Source organism: Tasmannia lanceolata, unplaced genomic scaffold (genome assembly GCF_043159265.1).
Source record: "Tasmannia lanceolata isolate RefF3 unplaced genomic scaffold, GAP_Taslan_0.1 ptg000002l, whole genome shotgun sequence".
Taxonomy (NCBI): Eukaryota; Viridiplantae; Streptophyta; class Magnoliopsida; order Canellales; family Winteraceae; genus Tasmannia; species Tasmannia lanceolata.
Genome location: NW_027518679.1, coordinates 56,768,314 through 56,787,805, shown reverse-complemented (window position 1 = coordinate 56,787,805; position 19,492 = coordinate 56,768,314). Strand labels below are relative to the sequence as shown.

The 19,492-nt window shown below is 37.5% G+C and overlaps 1 protein-coding gene across 3 annotated transcripts in view; it reads right to left on the bottom strand.

Moving 5' to 3' along the window:
• Window positions 1–211: 211 nt before the first annotated feature.
• The window catches only part of LOC143880402 (agamous-like MADS-box protein MADS3), a 31,802-nt gene continuing 12,521 nt past the window's right edge, over window positions 212–19,492 (bottom strand). For all 3 annotated transcript variants that reach the window (XM_077383390.1, XM_077383380.1, XM_077383371.1), the window contains exons 3-9: window positions 16,831–16,909; window positions 15,507–15,568; window positions 15,254–15,353; window positions 5,336–5,377; window positions 2,212–2,253; window positions 1,955–2,091; window positions 212–549 (exon numbers count right to left, since the gene is read on the bottom strand). In XM_077383390.1, coding sequence (XP_077239505.1) covers window positions 465–549; window positions 1,955–2,091; window positions 2,212–2,253; window positions 5,336–5,377; window positions 15,254–15,353; window positions 15,507–15,568; window positions 16,831–16,909 — 547 coding nt within the window. In that variant the 3' untranslated portion in view covers window positions 212–464. The remainder of the gene's footprint in view (window positions 550–1,954; window positions 2,092–2,211; window positions 2,254–5,335; window positions 5,378–15,253; window positions 15,354–15,506; window positions 15,569–16,830; window positions 16,910–19,492) is intronic.

The following is a 19,492-nucleotide window of genomic DNA, read 5'->3' as shown; positions in this document are numbered from 1 at the left end:
GCCTAAAAGTAACTTTGTGAAGAATAATCAGTTTTTGACTCAAATCGGTTATCAAAATCCAAAACTAACAGGGCCTTAATTTCGAGCCCAATAATCAGTTATGGACTTCATATCAGTTCTCAAAATCCAAAACAAGCAGGGCCTTAAACAAGCATCACCGTGCTAATCCGATACAGCAAAGCAGGCCACAATAGTCACACAAACACCCATGAACAACGACAAAGTAATTTCAACTGTGCCATTGAGAATCTATCTCAACTGCTATCATTAGCAGAGGGACTCTGTTCTGGTGTTACATGTAACTTTACACCAACAGTAACTGATAATTTTATGAGAAAGGTTTTCAAGAGTATGGTAGCCACAACTCAGTAAAGCATAGAAATTATACATAGTATGCAAATAACTTGATATATTTTATTGTTTACCTTGAAACCGATCATATAATTAGTGTCTGTTTAAATGGTTCAGAGGACCCAACCCTGAATAAAGTTACTCTCACCAGCTGCGCTCAGAGGAATGGCTGCTTCCAGAGGAACAGCGTGGGGGTACCTGTTTCAACAGCTATCATATTAGAAGTGCCCATGCAAAAAAATTTCTTTTATATATAAACAAACAGGTAGCTGGCTCTTGCAAATTTTGCTAGTGAGAGTTAAGGTAATAACACGTTCTACCAATGGAAAGATCTCCATAGATAGGCTAAGGGTGACATGAGATGTGACTTTCTTGGTATTCCTAGCATTTGGATGAAGTAGGTATTTTTCTTTTTTTTTGTTGGGCCCGAGGTAAGGTGGTATGCCCCCCTCTTGTACCTTTTCATTCATCAATACAATTTATGGTGCCAGCACGGATTCCTAGATAAATTCTACTCAACTCAACTCAACAAAGCCTTTGTCCCAAACTAGTTGGGGTTGGCTAAATGAATCCTTTAGAAAATTTTCATGAAAAAGGTGATAGGAATCTACCCGGCTCTAATCTTGGCTCTAGTTGGGTTCTTCTACGCGGATCATTTTCTTCCATTCTAATCTATCCAAGGTCATGTTCTCTGTTATGTTCCTAGCTATCAAGTCTTTCCTCACTATTTCTACCCTAGTTGTTTTTGGTCTGCCCCTACCTCTTTTTACTCCATCAATTTGGCACGAGTCGCCTCTTCTCACCGGAGCCTCCAAAGGCCTACCTTGGATATGTCCAAACCATCTTAAGCGGTGCTCTCTCATCTTCTCCTCAATTAGTGCCACCCCCACCTTTTTACGAATGTCTTCATTTTTAATTCTATCTAACATTGTGTGGCCGCACATCCATCTAAGCATTCACATCTCCGCTACACTCATCTTATGCACATGCTGCATCTTAGTGGCCCAACATTCTGAGCGTACAGCATGGTTGGCCTCATAGTGGTCTTATAAAACTTTCCCTTCAACTTGGTAGGGATTTTACGGTCGCATAGAACTCATAAGGCAAGCTTCCACTTCAACCAACCTGCTCTTATTCTATGGTTAACATCCTCTTCAATCTCTCCTTATGTAGAATTGAACCAAGATAGCGAAAGATATCCCTCTTAGGTACCTCCTGTCCAGTCATATTTTCTACATCCTCGTCCCGCCTCCTTACATTACTAAAGTTGCACTCTATATACTCAGTCTTAGTTCTACTCAGTCTAAAACCTTGGGATTCCAAAGTAATTCTCTATAACTCTAACTTAGCATTTACTCATGCTACGGATTCCTAGATAAATTATGGGTTAAAAAAGTGTCCATGCATGTTTCTGTTTCTTGTATATATAAATAGAATACAGATCATTTCCATGACGTAGTCGTTTATTATTGAGCTATGATATGCCATCAAACTTGGTTGAACACTCACACTCGTTGGTCTCATCTTGCATCATTGTCTGGTCTGCCTTTACCTAATTCTGAACCATGAAAAACAATATGAGAAGAGAAACAAAGAACTTTACCCAATTTGTAAGGTGGGTTCACACTCCATGGCGTTGGATTGAGAAGCATGCAGAGAAAATGTGTTGTTTTCAACTATTGATCGAGAGTCCCATGAGCCTTGGATGCCTCTAAATGTGCCTTGACCTTCTGCTTCGATCTGAATTACAAACAGGAGTTAAGTGGGAATATCATTATTTTTTAGGTAGCGGGAATGTCATCATTATTAGTAAGACAAGTTATATGTTTTATGTATACTTGCAAACGAATCAAGTAGAACCTTATTTTTGAGCAGCTTGTTTATATCTCCAAGCTCACGCTCCTGCAAGTAAACCCAAAAGAACGTATAAATTTCATTAGGAACAAGAAACAAAACAGGAAGACATTACAGAATCAGAGAAAAAATAAGGAAGAAAGAGAAGAAGAAACATATGAAATAAATATATTGTTAAAAACACAGACCATTGCAATCAATGCATACCATACAACTAGGACGTTTTAATATATCCAATCTATCCTAGTCAAATATGTAGTAAAGCTGAAAACACACAAGAAATAACCGAGCATTTTATATTTTCCAAGTCAGCTATGTGAGATATCCATTTCCTATGTTTAAGATGGGCCAATATTATTCAGAACTGAGAAATTTTTGCATCTTCAAAACCTTATGCATTCTTCTGCAAGCATGTACAGGAAACACAAAACGGGAAGACCTTGCTGTTTTCTATCAAAGGTTCTGTTAACTTACCAACTTCTCCAAAAGCTTAAGATATTGGAGAAAGGCGCTATTTATCTTTTATACTTTAACACTCCCCCGCATGTGTGGCCCACTTGGCAAACACGTGGCACATGTGGTCCCACTTTGGTCCGGGAGGTTTGAAGTCGAGACCTTTGGCTTTGATACCATGTTAACTTACCAACTTCTCCAAAAGCTTAAGATGTGGGAGAAAGGCGTTATTTATCTTTTATACTTTAACAGGTTCAATAAAATTAAGTTTATATCCATTTGTTTTTGTTCTTGACCATCTTTCTTGCTGTTTTCATCCATTCTCAGCATTTTACTGTTCGTACCACGTTTCTTGACTGTTATTTGTTATTTTGGGACTGTTTTTGAGCAAATTTGTCATTCCATTACTGTTCTAAACTGTTCTTGATTATTGCTCGTTGAAATTTTGTAATTCCTATGTAGATCCACCTAATTCCAGCATATTTTCCTGAATTTTTGCACATTTCCAAGAAAATTCAATGTCTGACCATAAAATTACAGTTCTGAGAAGGAATTTCCATTTTCTCTCTAATCCTGAATTGTTTTGCAGCAAAAGTTTACATCAAATTTGGTATCAGAGCTGAGCTTTCTTGAATTCTAGCATATTTTCCTGAAATTCTACAGATTTTCAAGAAAATTCCTGGTCTGACCATAAAATTCCTGATCTGAGAATAGATTTTCATTTTCTCTCTGATCCTGAATTGTTGCGTCAGAAGTTTACATCAATTTTGTAGGGCTAACTATGGCTCAATAGCATGAGTTGAGGCTGCTAGGCTTGCACAAGATAGGATAGATGCATCTTCATTACTTGCCAAAGTACTTCCATATTTAGTCATACACAAATCATCTGTGATGGACTTATTTGTTGCAATTGTCAGTTTTAAGCTTGAAACCTCTATTTGGGGAGGCAGTCGGGGTGTCAATTGGTATCAAAAGGAATAGAAAACACCGTACATAGAGCAATCAAGTCTTGATATAAATGCTCCACCAAAGATTTGTTATGATAAACTTGTAGAAAATGCATCATAGACACTTCAATTATGAATTTATGATGCCCCTAATAATCTCTGATGCCCAATTATTCGCCTTGTGAACATCTTAACATTTGCCTTGCTAGTTTCTAAAGATGGCTGATAAGAAAGAATTTTTCTAAAGGCAACTTATCTTTTCATTTCCAACCTTCATGAAAAATATCTATGAGATTTTCAAAAAGTAAATAATATCCACACTCTAAGACTTTTTAATAATGGCACACCTTCTTTGTTATACGCTTTTCTAATTAGCTATAGGAGGATGATATAAATCCTAAAGGTATCACCAGCCAAACAGAGAAGTATGTAACAAAGCAACAAGTGTCATTATCGAAACAAGGGACACCTCTTTGTTTCTAGGCTAATTAGGTGTCAATAGCATGAACACAGCTCGCTGGGCTTGCATATGGTAGTAAGACTGCCTTCATCACTTGCCAAACTACTGCCATATCTAGCTCTACACCAAACCCTCTGGGATGGATACATACCATCAATGTTAAGCATGAAACCACTATTTGTTAAGGCAACCCTGTGTCACGTCGTCTCAAAGGTATCAAGGACACCCTACATAGAGCAATCGATTCTTTAGATAACTGTTCCACAGAAGTTCCATAATGATAAACTTATTGAAAAGGCATCTTAGAAACTTCAGTTATGATGTCCCTAATAATCTCGAACACTCAACCGTTTTCCCCATGAACACCTAAACAGTTCTTTTCTAGTTTCCCTAGATGGCTGTTTAGAAAAGAATTTTCCAAAGACCGCAGTTCTTTTCATTTTCAACCTTAGTGAAAATATCTCAAGGATTTTTAAAAAGGAAAATAATATCCACATTCCTACTGATTAATAATGGCACAACCTCTTTGTTTTATGTTACAATCCAGAAGCTATCAACGGCCAATAAGAAAACTATGTAATAAAGCGACAAGTTCTATTATCAAAACAAAGGAGTGCAAATATCACATCCATTTTAGAAATCTTTATGATTTTGCACTATTCTAAAAACAAATATTATATACTAATATTTTTAAGAACAAGATCAATATTCTTTATAACAACACAATATTATCCGGATTTATTCATGAGATTTTCATATTGTTTGAATTTATATGTAAAATTGTCAAATATAACTTGGATTTATTTAATTTTTTTTCATCCTCGAGCAACGATTGATCATTGGACTAGTGGATCCAACCTTTTTTTTTTTTTTTTTTTTTTTTGTCATTTTCAGTGAAAAGTGGAGTCTCAATTCTCTAAGGCTCTAAGGAGTCTTTTTTTTTTTATGGGTAAGCTGGGATGTTGGCACGCTCTTGCGAATTTTTATATTAGTTCAATTGAATACGGAACAGTCAATTCATCTGCATGAAAACATCATGCGAACATGTAAATCCCACATACATTATTTATAATCATCTCATAGGCATTTAAGAATCCACAAGGAATAGTTATAAATATTCGAATAAGAATCCTAATTACAAATTATGTAAAAATAGAGTGGAATTGATGGATCACAACATAACTGGCATAAATGGTTTGAACTTGCATGTTAAAGATTTTTAATGGAAAGCCAAAATCTGCAGATTCAGTTTCAAACATAAAATATATACCTTTATACGGAGCTCTTCCATCTTCTCTATCATTATTTGTGTCTGCACATAGAACAATATAAACATATTATCATCTTGCCCACATTTTTTAAGTATTTGAGAAATCTTTTATGAATGATTCTTCATAGAAATTGTATTGTTCTTAACATTGCCGGTAAAAAGCTTACGAAAAACCCAAAACTATAAATAATTTCAAACATAAGGAATGCAAATTACAAATGCAGAAAGCTCCTTTCAGACAGCAGCTTCAGGCATATGGTGATCGCCATATGCAAAACCAGCATGCTTGTGTAATTAGGGCTCCTCTATTGGCAAACAAGTTGAAGATAGGTTTACTAAGTCTAACTGAAGAAGATCACCATGGTAGAGCTAACTTGCAATTCAGATACAAAACTAACATATAATGTTCAAATTTGTAGCATGCTTTCATCCATTTATCCACAGATGAAAATTGATCTGTGTTAGATTATGCAAATATTTCATCAAAAACAATCCATAGAGGTTAAAAGCTTTGCGGAAGCAAGGAGTAACAATATCGGACAATCAAAGCAAAAAGAAACTATCAATACATATTTAAAGATCATGTGTTAATGCATACACACAAGCGCACACATATACACATAGAAATATATATATTACTGTGGATCCCGTCCCGAGGGGGGTCCCACAAGGGTGTGTTTTTTTATGATGATAGCGCTTTTGTCCATTGGATTTGAATATGACTGCTTTTTCCATAAATTTAAGATAAAAATCCTAACTTCACGAAAGAAGCAACTGACCAGAGTCGCCACCTAGATTAGGGATCTAGGACCCATGATTAACTCTGTTAATTTGGTCTACGCTTTGAGTTCTGGGTAAGTTACCTGGTTACGAAGTCGGAAGGTGTACCGCACGAAGTGTACAGCACCGACCTTGCCTAACTTTTGAAAGCTTTAATTATTTAGGTTTAACAAATGGGGTGAATGTGAACTTTATTAACCTAGATGCATTCTAATTTTTTTAGCCGTTCACAGTTTAGACTCATACGAGCCAGGAGTGCATCCTACATGCAACTACATGCCTATGTGCCTATGTGATTGTTTTGAGATTGATGAGATTTGATTTGAGTTGAATTTGATTAATTGATTTGAGGTGAAGTGACCTATGCTATATGAACCTAGATTTAATGCAATGGACCTAAGTTACATTTTTAGTATATTTGTGAACTTTGGATTCTAAGAATTCTATTTTGAAAACCTAGAGTGTGATCTCTAAGTTTAGAGCCTAGAACTTTATGTTTTGGAGATTGAGATTTTTCATCTTAGATGATTATGAGTTCTTAGATTCTTTAAGATTTTTGAATTTTTTTGAGTTCCAAATTTAACAAACACAACTAATCATGCAAAGAAAGCAACTAGCACACTAAAACGCAAAACAACTAGCATGTGATTCTAAGCTTACGATAAGAACAATTAAAGAGATCTAAACATGCAACTAATCATGCAACTAAGCAAAAGAAAACATCTAACATGCAAAAAGAGTTTAAGGAAAAGAAAAGGGTGAATAGGGGAATGGAAGGGATGAAGAAGGGTGTAGGGGAACGAGAAGGATGGAGAAAGGTGCGACTGAACTTGAGAGTGCTAAGTTGCCTACGTACCCCGTGATGGGGATCAAGCCACACGTAGTTCCATTGGAATGGGGTTGGATCTTGAAGATGGAATTGGGGGTTGGGATCGGTACTTAAACTGGTACTTTGGATCATAAGCTTGGATTTGGGATTGGAACTTGGAATTGGGCTCCAAAGAATTGGACAAGGAATCTCCTATATTCGAGGAATTAGATTTGAGGGTTCGACGGATGAGCTTAGGAAATTCGGCCAAGTGAATGGGGTTTGGGCTGTGGTGAGGTGAGGTGCAACTTGACGGGAGCATCACTTGGTTAAGGATTGGGTAATGCAATTCGGTTCGGTCTAGGGGTGAGATTCGGTTTGGAACAAGAGGGTGTAACTTGGGTTGGGTATAAATGCATGACTCAAGTGGGGTCACGCTAGGTTCGGGTTGGCTTGGGCTGACTCGGGGTGACTCGGGTTGAATCCGGTTCGGTCCAGACTCGCGTTGGGTCCATGTTGGACCGGGTTGGTTGAGTCAAGTTAGGATGGTGTGGTTTGGATTGAGCTTCGGGTAGATGGTTCTCGGCCATGTGATTTTGCCACAGTTGGATATTTCGGTCCCCACTCTAGATTCTGACGAAATGCATGGGGATATGACTCATGGCCCTCAAAGGATATAATGGCTTTCAACAAGGTACATGACCATATGGGTTTAATTTTCTAACCGAATATATGAGGATATGGTCCATGGCCAATTGGATGATATGGCTATACTAATGGGAGTTTTCGGTTGGGTATGGTCATACATGACTTGGGTGATACAATTAAATACACAGTGATTGGATATGATGAGTTCAAGTATATCCTTCACATGCACAGTGTATGAATCCGATTACAGTGCATACATAGTCCACGGCTTAATTATTCAAGTGCATACACAAATGTACAGTGTGTACACAATGCATGAATTCTTACTCCTTCACAGACCTAGCATATGCAATGCATGGAACTATTGGGAAGATTGTGTTCGGTTGAATTGGACTTGCGGGTTGCGGGTTTGCGGCTCGGGCAGAGGTTACGGGTGCGGCTTGGGGTCCGGGTTAGGGGTGCGGCTTAGGGTCCGGCGTAAGGGGCGGCTTAAGGAGTGCGGCATTGGGGTGCGGCTTAGGGTGCAGGTTAGGGTGAGTTGCGGGGCTGATACAGCGTCGGGTTGCGGGCGAGTTGTGGGGCTGATCGCTGGTTGGAATGGGTTGCAACGGGTTGGGACAGGTTCAACCAAGTTGGGTTGGGGCTGAACCAGGTTGGGACGGGGCTGAACCGGGTTGGGACAAGGTGAACCGGGTTGGGTCGGGGCTGAACCGGGTTGGGACGGGGCTGAACCGGGTTGGGTTGGCGCTGAACCGGGTTCGGACGAGGTTGAATCGGGTCGGGACAGTGTGAATCGGGTTGGGTCGAGGCTGAACCGGGTCGGGACAGGTTGAACCAAGTTGGGTTGTGGCTGAACCGGGTTGGAATGGGTTGTACCGGGTTGGGTTGGGGCTGAACCCGGGTTGGTTCGGGTTACTAATTCAGGATAGGAATCGGGCTGGAGCGCGGTTCGGATTACGGGTCTTGTGTGGGTCCAACTCGTGTGGAGCTGGATTGAATCCGGTTGGGTTCGACTCGGTTTAGGTGGAGTGGGAAAGGTGGGTTAGCCAAGTGGGTAGGGTAGGATGGCTCGACCATGTAAATCGGATTAGGAGGTTCGACCAAGCCATTTAGATGTGAGTTCGGTTGAGGTAGATGGAATTTAGATGGGATGGGTATGGACATGATTTATGGCCTTGTGGGGACATGGTATATGTATTTGAAATTATGGGGATGTGATGGGTTATTGGCTGCTGGGGAAGAATGTAATGGGAATGGGTGATGTGTGATGTGAGATCTGGCTTATGATGGTATGGGGAGGAGGGCTATGGAGATGGAAGTACATGGTTCGGTTAGTTTTGGGCCACGGGATATAGCTATGGGCGATTGGGATTAATTTTGGTGATGTGGGTGTGGTGGCATAGCAAAATAGCTAAGGGAAGTAGGATATTGGGTTCGGCTAGGAGGGTTGCGTTGGGTGAGCTGAGTGGGGTTGGGGTGAGGTGCAGCTTAGGGTGTGGGTTGGAGTCAAGGCCAAGTAGGCCACTGGTTTTGGGTTCGGGGTGCGGGTTTTGCTAATTGGGTTTGAAGATTAAAAAGAATAAAAAAGAAAAAAGAAAAGGGAGATGAGAGACATGCACGCAAAATTAAATGAATTAGACATCAATATGAATTCTACTCATAGTATGCACTCTAATCTAACATGCAATTTAATCCTAACATATTTTCTAATTCGAAAGTAATAAAAGGCCAACCTCTTTTCGATGCTTGCTGCCAAGTCCTTGCTTTTGACGAAATTCGCCGCGCCTTGATCCTTGGATGAAATTTGGCCAAAATTGGCGGTGGGAATGGAGTATTGGCCAAGGTGGGGAGAGATAGAGAGAGAGAGAGAGAGGAAAGGGTGGGGCGAATTCTAAAGGGAGAGAGAGTTGAGGTTTTTTTTTTCGTGTCGGCTCTCTTGGAATATTGAGTTGTCTAGAGGAGAAGAGAGCATGGGTATTTATAGGTGAGGGAGGAGCTGAGTTGCCATCTTTAGGTTCTAGAGGTGTAGGGTGGAGATTGAGTGATGGAAAAAGGAAGGGGAATGAATGATCGAGATCAATTTTTTCTACAATATTCTCCCTCTTCTTTGGCATCTTCCATTTTAGTCATGGCCATGTTCAAAATGGCAGGCACTTATGCGGCCAGGATCAAGCACTAAAGATTTAGGAACAATTCAAGGTCTAAGATGATGCCACTTGTCCTTGGAATCTTTGTAGATTTGGAAGCAAATTTCAAGACAAGGGAAATGTCCAATTTGGTTGCTTTTGTAGAGAATGGCAACAATTTGGATGGTTGCGATTAACTGCAATCTCCATGTGATCGAAAGAACGGGCGAGATCAGGTCTTCAAATATCCTGAAATCTTTGCAAAGATATGGAATAAGATTGGGTGGTTGAGATCAATTTCGATCGAAAGAATGGACGAGATGATGCCTCCAAATCTCCTAGAATCTCTGTAAAAGATTTTTCAAATATTTTGAATGTGAAAATCGAAAAACGCGGTTTTCAGGAGATTTTGAAGTCCGATTTCGATAATTCTTTCGCCGTTGGAATCGTTGATTTTTTCTCTTTCATTTAAGCCAAATATTGCCGTAGAAATACTATTTTCAGAATTTTCGACCAATGCGAGCCTCCGATCTCCGTCGGTAGATTGTTTTTCCAAAGATCGAGCAAATCGGTGGTCCGAACGAACCAACTAATTCGATCAACTTCGGGCCAACGATTAAAACTATTAAACCATGATATTGACAATAGTTGAGTCATTAGAAAGTTTTGATATCGATGATTTAATGGGACGATTTCAACGGATCTCGCTTATCCTGCCTTGATACGTAACTTTTCACTTGATTTTTGCTTAATTAAAGTGGCCCAATGTTTAATCCAAATTTGAGATCGACCTTGATTGATATGATCACAAATTCTTAGTAAAGAAAGATACCCAGGTAAAAAATCAGCCCTTGATCTAACGATTTACGGAAATCGGGTCTCATAATGGAATCAGGGTCCAAGTTGTGAAGTGACCCTAGCTTATTTTTTTCCCGATTGATGATCCATAAAGTCAGATCGAGATATTAATGCCTTAAAACATATAAATCCATGATAGAGGGACTCTTACATGGATTTAACATTCTAAGTCACCAATCAGGACATTTTTTCCAATTTTTCGGATCTACTCGTCTTACCAGGTACATCTCTTTATCATTTTCGTTTTCAGGGAATGTGAGGATGCATATTTTACCAGTGAAATTTGATGGATCAATATATTAGGTTATTGTTGGTTGAAGTGTAGCAAAATGAAGGTGTCTACAATTACATATGTGCACATACATATATACATATCTCTCATGCAACAGCCGGACTACGAAATGCCTTCTGCGATGGTCCCTAGCAAATCCCATATACAAATATTACACTTAGATATTCAATATATATATATATATATATAGAGAGAGAGAGACATATACTACACTTATATATTCAACTAAATTTTTTTCAAAAAAAAAAAAAAAAAAAAAAAAAATATATATATATTCAACTGAATTTAAAATCTAACCAATTAAGCATTTAGGAAATGTGTTTCTCCAACTTATATGAGTAGGGGAAAGGCCAAGCAACTGGTAAAGTAACTATGTTAAGCACAAGGGTAATGAACAATCAATTGGCATGATAGAAGAGTTCAAAAAAACACGCATTGTCATCTAAATTATTCATCTTCCTTTCTGGTTATAATTACTGGCTTTTGCACCTTAACTTTACTTCACCGGTGTTATTACGCAGATACAGAAACTTTGTTGAATGCCTAGCCGTCATTCAATTTCTTTTGACGCTACTCATACATGCAATATGACATTATTCATTAAAATAACCAATTGCACTCTAAGACATGTCCACAGATGACATAATATGTATTATATAAAAATTTGTAAGCATATGATGGAAATACATAATATTAGAAGGAAGAGAAGCATGTAATCAATATTTGAAATTCTCCTAATATGTCAGATTCTACCATGTCAAAGTCAGTGAGGCATTCGCATAGAACCTCGAGGATCTGACAAACAATAATCAGTGATGCAGCACCCATCAAATTTGTGCATACAAAACAGGATTAGCAACACCTTTACGTCATAATGCGGTTGATTGGATCAGAAGAACATTCTTACATGGAATAAACTGCATAAAAATGAGGTTGCCGCTGTTTGTAAGGCTGTTTTCATAAAATTTAAATTACCAGGTGATGAATTTCCTCAAAACCCAAGAATATTCTCTCTCAAAAACCACAAAGCTCAAGACTGTTTATTAGGTTTTATTAAGTTTTGATTTAGCAATTGCATAGAGACAAGGGTTACTCCCTCATTTTCGTGGGGTTTTCTCCCTATGTGATGTAAGGCCTATGGCAAGTTTTCATATGATTGAATGAATATCTTTTTAATGCTCAAACTTTGTTGTGATGCCAATAGCAAGAGTTGTTGGATGATCGAGGTTGAGGTAATATTTCGCTCTATTACAAAATCTGATGCAAGAAGATTCTTTGAAAGGGATGTTGGGTTGAAAAAGATGGGTGGAAAAGTAAGGCAAGAAAGGTTTTGGGTGAGATTAAAGGAGGTTTGGGGTTCCCAAGAGGCTAGTTTATGAAAAAAAGATACGTAAAAGAGATAGATAGCAAGGCTGGAATCTCACCAACTAAAATTCAAGGTATCGCATCAAGAGGTTCCTAGGCATCACATCTTACAGAAGAAAGACTTCACATCCATGATTTGTAAGAAAGCAAGAGAAAACTGTTTTTTCATTCGTTCATCCATAGCATAAAATAGAATCATAGAAAAGTGTCATAAGGCTTACAATATATAAGAAGAAAGAAGAGAGTTTTGAAACGCTAAAAAAACCAAACACCTTTGGACCAAAATACCCTCTAATGCTTAAAGACCGGCTTCCTACTTAAAAATCCCGTAATGCATGTGTGGAGCCTATTTAAAACACTCATGACTCAAAACATTTGAGTGATTTTGATAGGAAAAGACTATGGCACCCCTACTATAATTTAAAGGACTTAAAAGACACCTAAAATGAAATTTTAGACCTTAGAATGGTCCCCATCATAAATCTGATGCAAGACAATCGAAGGTTGAACTAATACTAAGCTTTGATACCAATTTGATTCAGGACAATCAAATGAAGAATTAATATTTTGCTCCGATACCAAATCTAATGTAAGACCAATGCCTATGAGGAAGATTCTTGACCTCAAAGAGGACTTTTGGATAGGTTTAGAGGTATGCAGACCCAAACCAGGAAGCTGTCGAAGGATATCGGGATGGTGTGAACTATGTGGTAGGGAATGTGAGTGAAAATGATGTATGAAAATTGAGGGATTGGGTCCTAAAATAGGTAATTAGGTTGAGGAAATATTCCTACGAGGTTTATGATAGAGGTTTGGAAGGGTGCAGACATATGTCAGGAAATTGTCGAAGGATGCTGGGAAGGGATAAAATTACTTTTTGGACAAAATGAGAGGAGCACAAGGCATGAATGGGTTTGAATTGTGATTCTAAGGTTGGAGAAATTTTTTTTATGGGTATTTTAGGAGTTTTGGATAGAAGATAAGTGAAAAAATAATGTAAAAGAGGTTTTGGGTGAGATTAATGGGGTTTAGGGCTCCCAGGAAGGTGGTTTGTGGGGGGAAAAAACATGAAAGAGATAGATAGGAAGGTTGGAATCTCACCAACCAAAACCCAAGGCATCGCACCAAGGGGTTCCTAGGCATAACACTATAGGGAAAGCAAATTTCACATCCATGATTTTCTTTTCAAGAAAGCATGAGAAAATTGTTTTTCATCCCCTCATCAGTAGCATAACATAGAATAATAGAAGAGTGTCATGGGGCTTACAGCATATAAGAGAAAGAAGAAAACTAGAAAGTTTTAAAAGCCTAAAAAAATCTAACACCTTCAGACAAAAATCCCTCTAATGACTTAAAGACTTGCTTCCTACTTAAATATCATGTAAGACATCTATGGGGCCTATTTAAAATACACATAACACAAAGAACTTAAGCTATTTTGATGTAAAAGGACACTAATACTTCTTATGACTTAAAAAGAATAAAATAACACTCTAAAACCCAAACAAAACTCTTTTAGCACTAATGATGGGACCCATCTTCTTAACTCCTTGATTCTTCATGTCATCTTGGATGGTCCCCCATATACTCCCCCACTTTTGAGAACTCGACGCTGTCAAGTATAATTGGCAGTTTCATTATTGGGAGTTTGTCAGCTTTGATCTTCACACGTGTCGGATATGGTTGTCCTTGCCAACGAACTAAATATTTCCATCGTAGTAAGCATGTCAAATAGTTGTATCACAATTTCAATATAGTCTTTAAACTTTACAACCATTGGTGGAACAAATGGCGGCGTGTTTGCTTTCACCATCACGTGTTTGCTTTGGCACTAGTTGAAGCTCTTGTAGACTGTCGAGGTAGTCTTCTTTTCTAGGCTTGTTAAATAAAGATCATCTCCATACATATCCTTGTGTAATGCATATGAGCTATGTATCGTTGAAACCGGTTTTCGATGACGATAGTGGCTCTGGTCCATTGTTTTATTTACAAGCTCTCCATAGACGGTAAAAACAATGATTTTGTCAGCACAAACTCTTGACACTTGGCAGCATGTGGAGTCTCCAAGGCTAGATGAAGGGCACGGAAGTTTTGCTAAGTACGATCTGTGTGATCCGAGTGGAACAACAACCTGTCAAATTTGAGTTTAAGCCTTCTAATAACTCAACTATTCAATCATGACTGCATCTAAATGACATGTTTCCACCCTGAGCTCTGATACCAAATATGATGCAAGACGATCGAAGGTTGAACTAATACTTGGCTCTTATACCAAATCTGATGCAGAACGAACAAAAGAACTAATATTTTGCTCTAATACCAAATCTGATGTAGGACCAATGCCTATGAGGAAGATTCTTGACCTCAAAGAGGACTTTTGGATAGGTTTAGAGGTATACAGACACAAGCAGGGAAGTTATCAAAGGATGTCGGGATGGTGTAGACTATAGTGGTGGGGAATGTGAGTGAAACAGATGTCTGAAAATTAAGGGCTTGGGTCCTAAAATAGGTGATTAGGTTGGGGAAATATTCCTACAAGGTTTTTGATAGGTTTAGAGAGGTGCAAACACATGCCAAGAAGTTGTCGGAGGATGCCGGAAAGGGGTAAAATTAGTTTTTGGACGAAATGAGAGGAGCTCAAGGCATGGGTGGGTTTGAATTGTGATTCTAAGGTTGGATAACTTTTTGTGAATATTTCAGGAGTTTTGGGTGGAAGATAGGTGAAAAAAATAATGTAAGAGAGGTTTTGGGTGAGATTAAAGCATTCTACTTTATTGCAATACCGCCAGAAAGTATTGAACTGAAGATGAAACAATATATCCGAAGTGCCTTCTATTTTCTTTCGATCATCAAATATAGGAAAATATAAGAATGTTCATCTGTGTGAGAATATTAGAAACAATATATTGTTAACTGAGAGAAAAATAAACTTATGGAATTTAATCGAAGTCAACACGAAAAAAGGGAAATTAGCTGAGCTGATTTCTATACACTCTCGCCATTTATCAATACATCTGAAGTAAAGAAAATAATTAAAATACCTTTCTTTGCCTTGCTTGAGAGAGAGCTACATCAAGTTGTTTTTCAAGTTGCTGCAGTTCTTTCACACTTAAAGGTCCTAAATCTTCTCCAAGCAGATGCCTTGACATGAATTACCGATTAGTATTTTTCAAATAAGAATGGTAGTGGTTGTATACTATTTTGATTATAGTAATGTTAGTAAATAGCGCTAATTGCAACACAAGAGTACAAATAACACACGTGTTAGATTGTCATGGAATTTTGAAGTAAAACCTTTGTGAGCGTTGTAGAGAATCATATTTTGCCTTTAACTTGGATACCTCATGGCACCAGCCCTGCATTTCAAAATCAAATAGAAATCAAATGAAAAGGCTGATCAGCATGTTTCACCGCAGTATTTATGTTCAGGTCTCTAGCACCGCCATTAATGAGTAAACTGATGATATAGTAATCAAGACAAGAATTATATATACATATTATTTATAGGGAACTGATATCGGCACAGCCATGTCTTGATAATGGGATGAACTCACCTTGTTTTACATTAAGCAGTCAAAGGCTATTACAGTTCCTAGAAAGTTTTCATAGCTTAATTGAAGCCAATACATGAAACATTAGCTTCAAATAATGTTTTTCGTTTTCCAATTCGTTCTTCATTATTTAAAAAAATAATCAAAAGCAAGATTGAGTTCTACCCTCAAGTTAAAAATCAACAGCAAGAGTGAGTTCTACCCGCAAGTCATATGTAATTAGGTCATTAATGTAATCATTGTATCCAATCAGGTGTTCATTGGTTCCTTCATGGAAAACTATGCACATAATGCACGTATATAGCAGGTATAATGTTGTGGGAAAGAATTGAGCGCAGATTCCACTGACCATTCATGTTGTTATGTACAGCATATTTGGAATATTTACTGACACCATTAAAATTACCCATTTTCTCTCGATTCAATAACTATCTTTTCAATTTGAACAAGAGCTAGAGTTTTTAAATGATAATGCTTGAATTTATGTCCCTCTACAGTCGCTGAAAATGGTCTAGCATAACATGACAGATGGGAGTTACAGAATACAGTCATGAAAAGCACTACAGATTCTCCGCATAAGACACTAAACATAACATAGTTACAGTGTGACCATTTCGTCCTAGGTCATTCAATTGGGTTCATTTTCCAATAGCAACTTTGATGTTCCATGTTGAAAAGCTAAAGTGCTAAACCTTATTCAATTGTACACTTGTGTATTTGATAAATTTAATGGTCAGGTTCATCTGGATTCAATGAATATGATCTATCAGTTATACTAATCAGTGGTGTTCTAGTTACAAATTTAATGAAGTTCTCATCTTTTTAAAAGCTCCAAGTTATTTAACCATGATAAGGTACTTAACAAAACTTTTGTTGTGTTCTACTTTAAGTGAATTGGAAAGTTGATTCATTTAAAGAACAAAACATGAAACAGAACAGGATAATGTACCATTGTAATACAGCATATGGAAAAGTGAACACTACATAATTTGGAAGGGTTAATTCTTCTTGTAAACCATAAATGGAACATAAATATAAGAACGGATATATATATATTAAGAACAAACCTGTGTATTACGATCACAGATATTAGTCTCGTGAGGATTGTAACAGCATTGTTGGTATCGCTCAAGGGTTTTGTTCATGCTGATAACAAAAAAAATCATTATTGAACTGTTAAACTACTGATAACATGTGGCAGTTTGATGCTGAGACACCCACTTAATAAGGGCGGCCCAGTGCACGAGGCTCCCGCCATTGCGGGGTCTGGGGAGGGCTAGATTAAAATTAATAAGACACCCCTTACAATTAATTAAAATTATGCATCTAGAAAGCCCATAGAAAGGATAAGGTGACAATACTAGAATGTGGTATATTGGTCTAAAATATGAATGAGAAATATCAACCTGCAACAAGGACATCATGCTTTACAATATAACCCAGTCATGAAGAGTATCGTATACCTACTATTCAATTAGAACAGAGTAGTTGTACCAGACAATCAACCATCATATATATAGCAGTCAGACCCCTCATGGAGAACAAGAGGCTTTTATTTTGGAAGTCATGCATAGTGTTTTGCATGGAATTGATGGTTGAATAGATTGGTTAGTCAAGCTACACAGAATCTGTGATGATCAAGGGAGAAATATGAAACTTGTCACGCACAAGCATATGCTCCTCCTTAATATAACAATGAACCAATCTGAAGATATAAATTGGGTGTAGGTCAGTGTTGACAAGTTTGCAACCATCCTCTTGATAGTTAAGAGCTTACTCAAGCATCAGAACACTATGAAGTCATTGCTTCTTTCAAAGGAGTGAATCAAAAGTCCATATGCAAAGAAAGCACAGCAGGCAATGGCAGCAAAAATCATTATTGGTGAGAGAATTTTGGTGAAATGCAGACAAAAAACCAGACTCCAGCCTCTTGTGAACATACTTAAGACTGGTTGACAACAGTGAGAAACCTGCCATGGGGCACATCTAAAAGGAAATTGGTCAATACTCAATAGAAGATGAGGGATCAAACAATTGTAATAACATTGAAGGAGAATACAATCTGATTGGGGATATCCTTAGGAGTAGAATAGTCAACTAAAGCCACCTGTAAATGCAGTAGGTTTCTTGCTTAACTCAAGCATGCGCTTTGCATCAAGGACCATGGAGATATTGTCATCACCTAATTTTCATACCTGCATAAAGTATGAGAGTTTGGGATGATTGGAGAAAGATGTTTAGGATAGTGATTCATCACAACTAGAGTTGTACTTGCAGTCAACAGGGATATTCAAAAAATAAACTGTTGTTTAGAAAAAAAAAAGGATAAGAAGTTGCGAATTAACAATAGTTGCTTATTTACATGCTTTTCTTTTACTTAGAAATTTTATACTTTTTTGTTTTTTATAGAGTTGAACTGTAGACACAATATGGGGTCAACAGTCCTTACATGCGGCAAATTGATCTGAGGACCTTAGAATTAAAGCATTTGTTTGCAGACAAAACTAGAGTTCATTCTAGTATGAAAGTTACTAAGTTTTAGATACAACGCATCTAACATGACACATGGAGGTCGATATGAGCTATGACATCTCTGATATTTTCAAAATATAGCAATTTTATTGATATATTTTCATAAAATGACAAAATCCAGAAATAATCCCAAGTCAAAAAATATAGCGATATTTTCATTTAATGAGATAATATCACAAAAGTTTTACGATATTTTCATAGAATTTTTTTATTTTATACTTTTTCTTAATTTATATATTTTTAAATAAGTTTACTTTATCATTTTTTCCGATATAAACCCAAAAAATATAAAAAAGAATAATATATCCGGATATTTTCCCTTGCCAAGAAATTCCCGAGAGAGATATTTGTCACATAGGATACGAGTGGTTGGTCATGCCCTTTGGTTTATCTACCTCACCCAGTAAGTTTATGCGTGTGATGAACCGGTGCTCCACCATTCATAGGGAAATTCGTCATCGTATAATTCAATGATATCCCCATATATCGTAAGGACCCCAGCGAGCATATTCTCCACATGTGTAAGTTTGAAAGTCTTAAAGGAGAATAAATTGTTTGTTAATCTCAAGAAGTGTGTATTCATGAAAGATATGCTAACCTTCTTGGGGTATATTCTATGATTTAGCCGACACTTTGAAGTTATTGCTGACATACGTGTCCCGCTGTGTCCGACACGACACGCGAGTCCAGCCGTATCGACACTCCTTTGGACACTTTCAAATGTACTGCTATTAGTGTTACTGTTAGGCTTAATGTGGGGGTGTGGATACGTTTTTGTGCCGTGTCAAGTGTGGCATTCTGTTTTATTATTGCCTATCGTGTTTACCTCTGTTATTAGTAACTCTTCTTTTATTATAAACTCTTTTTAGCTCTTCTTTAACTAATATTTGTTGTTATATATATATATATATATATATATATATATATATATATATATATATATATATATATATATATATGAGGAAACTGTTGGTGAGCTTAAGCTCACCAAACTTATGGTGAGCTAGCTTGCCCAATCACATGGGTCCCACATTTTGGGGAGTGATCCAGACCATTCATTTGCAAGGCCTTATCATAGATAGGGTGTGTACAAGTCTGTCCATTTTTGTCATCCACAAATGGAGGGGTTAGGATGATCCTATGGAGCTGATTTTTGGTACACCCCCCATCTATGTAAGGGACTTTCAAATGAATGGT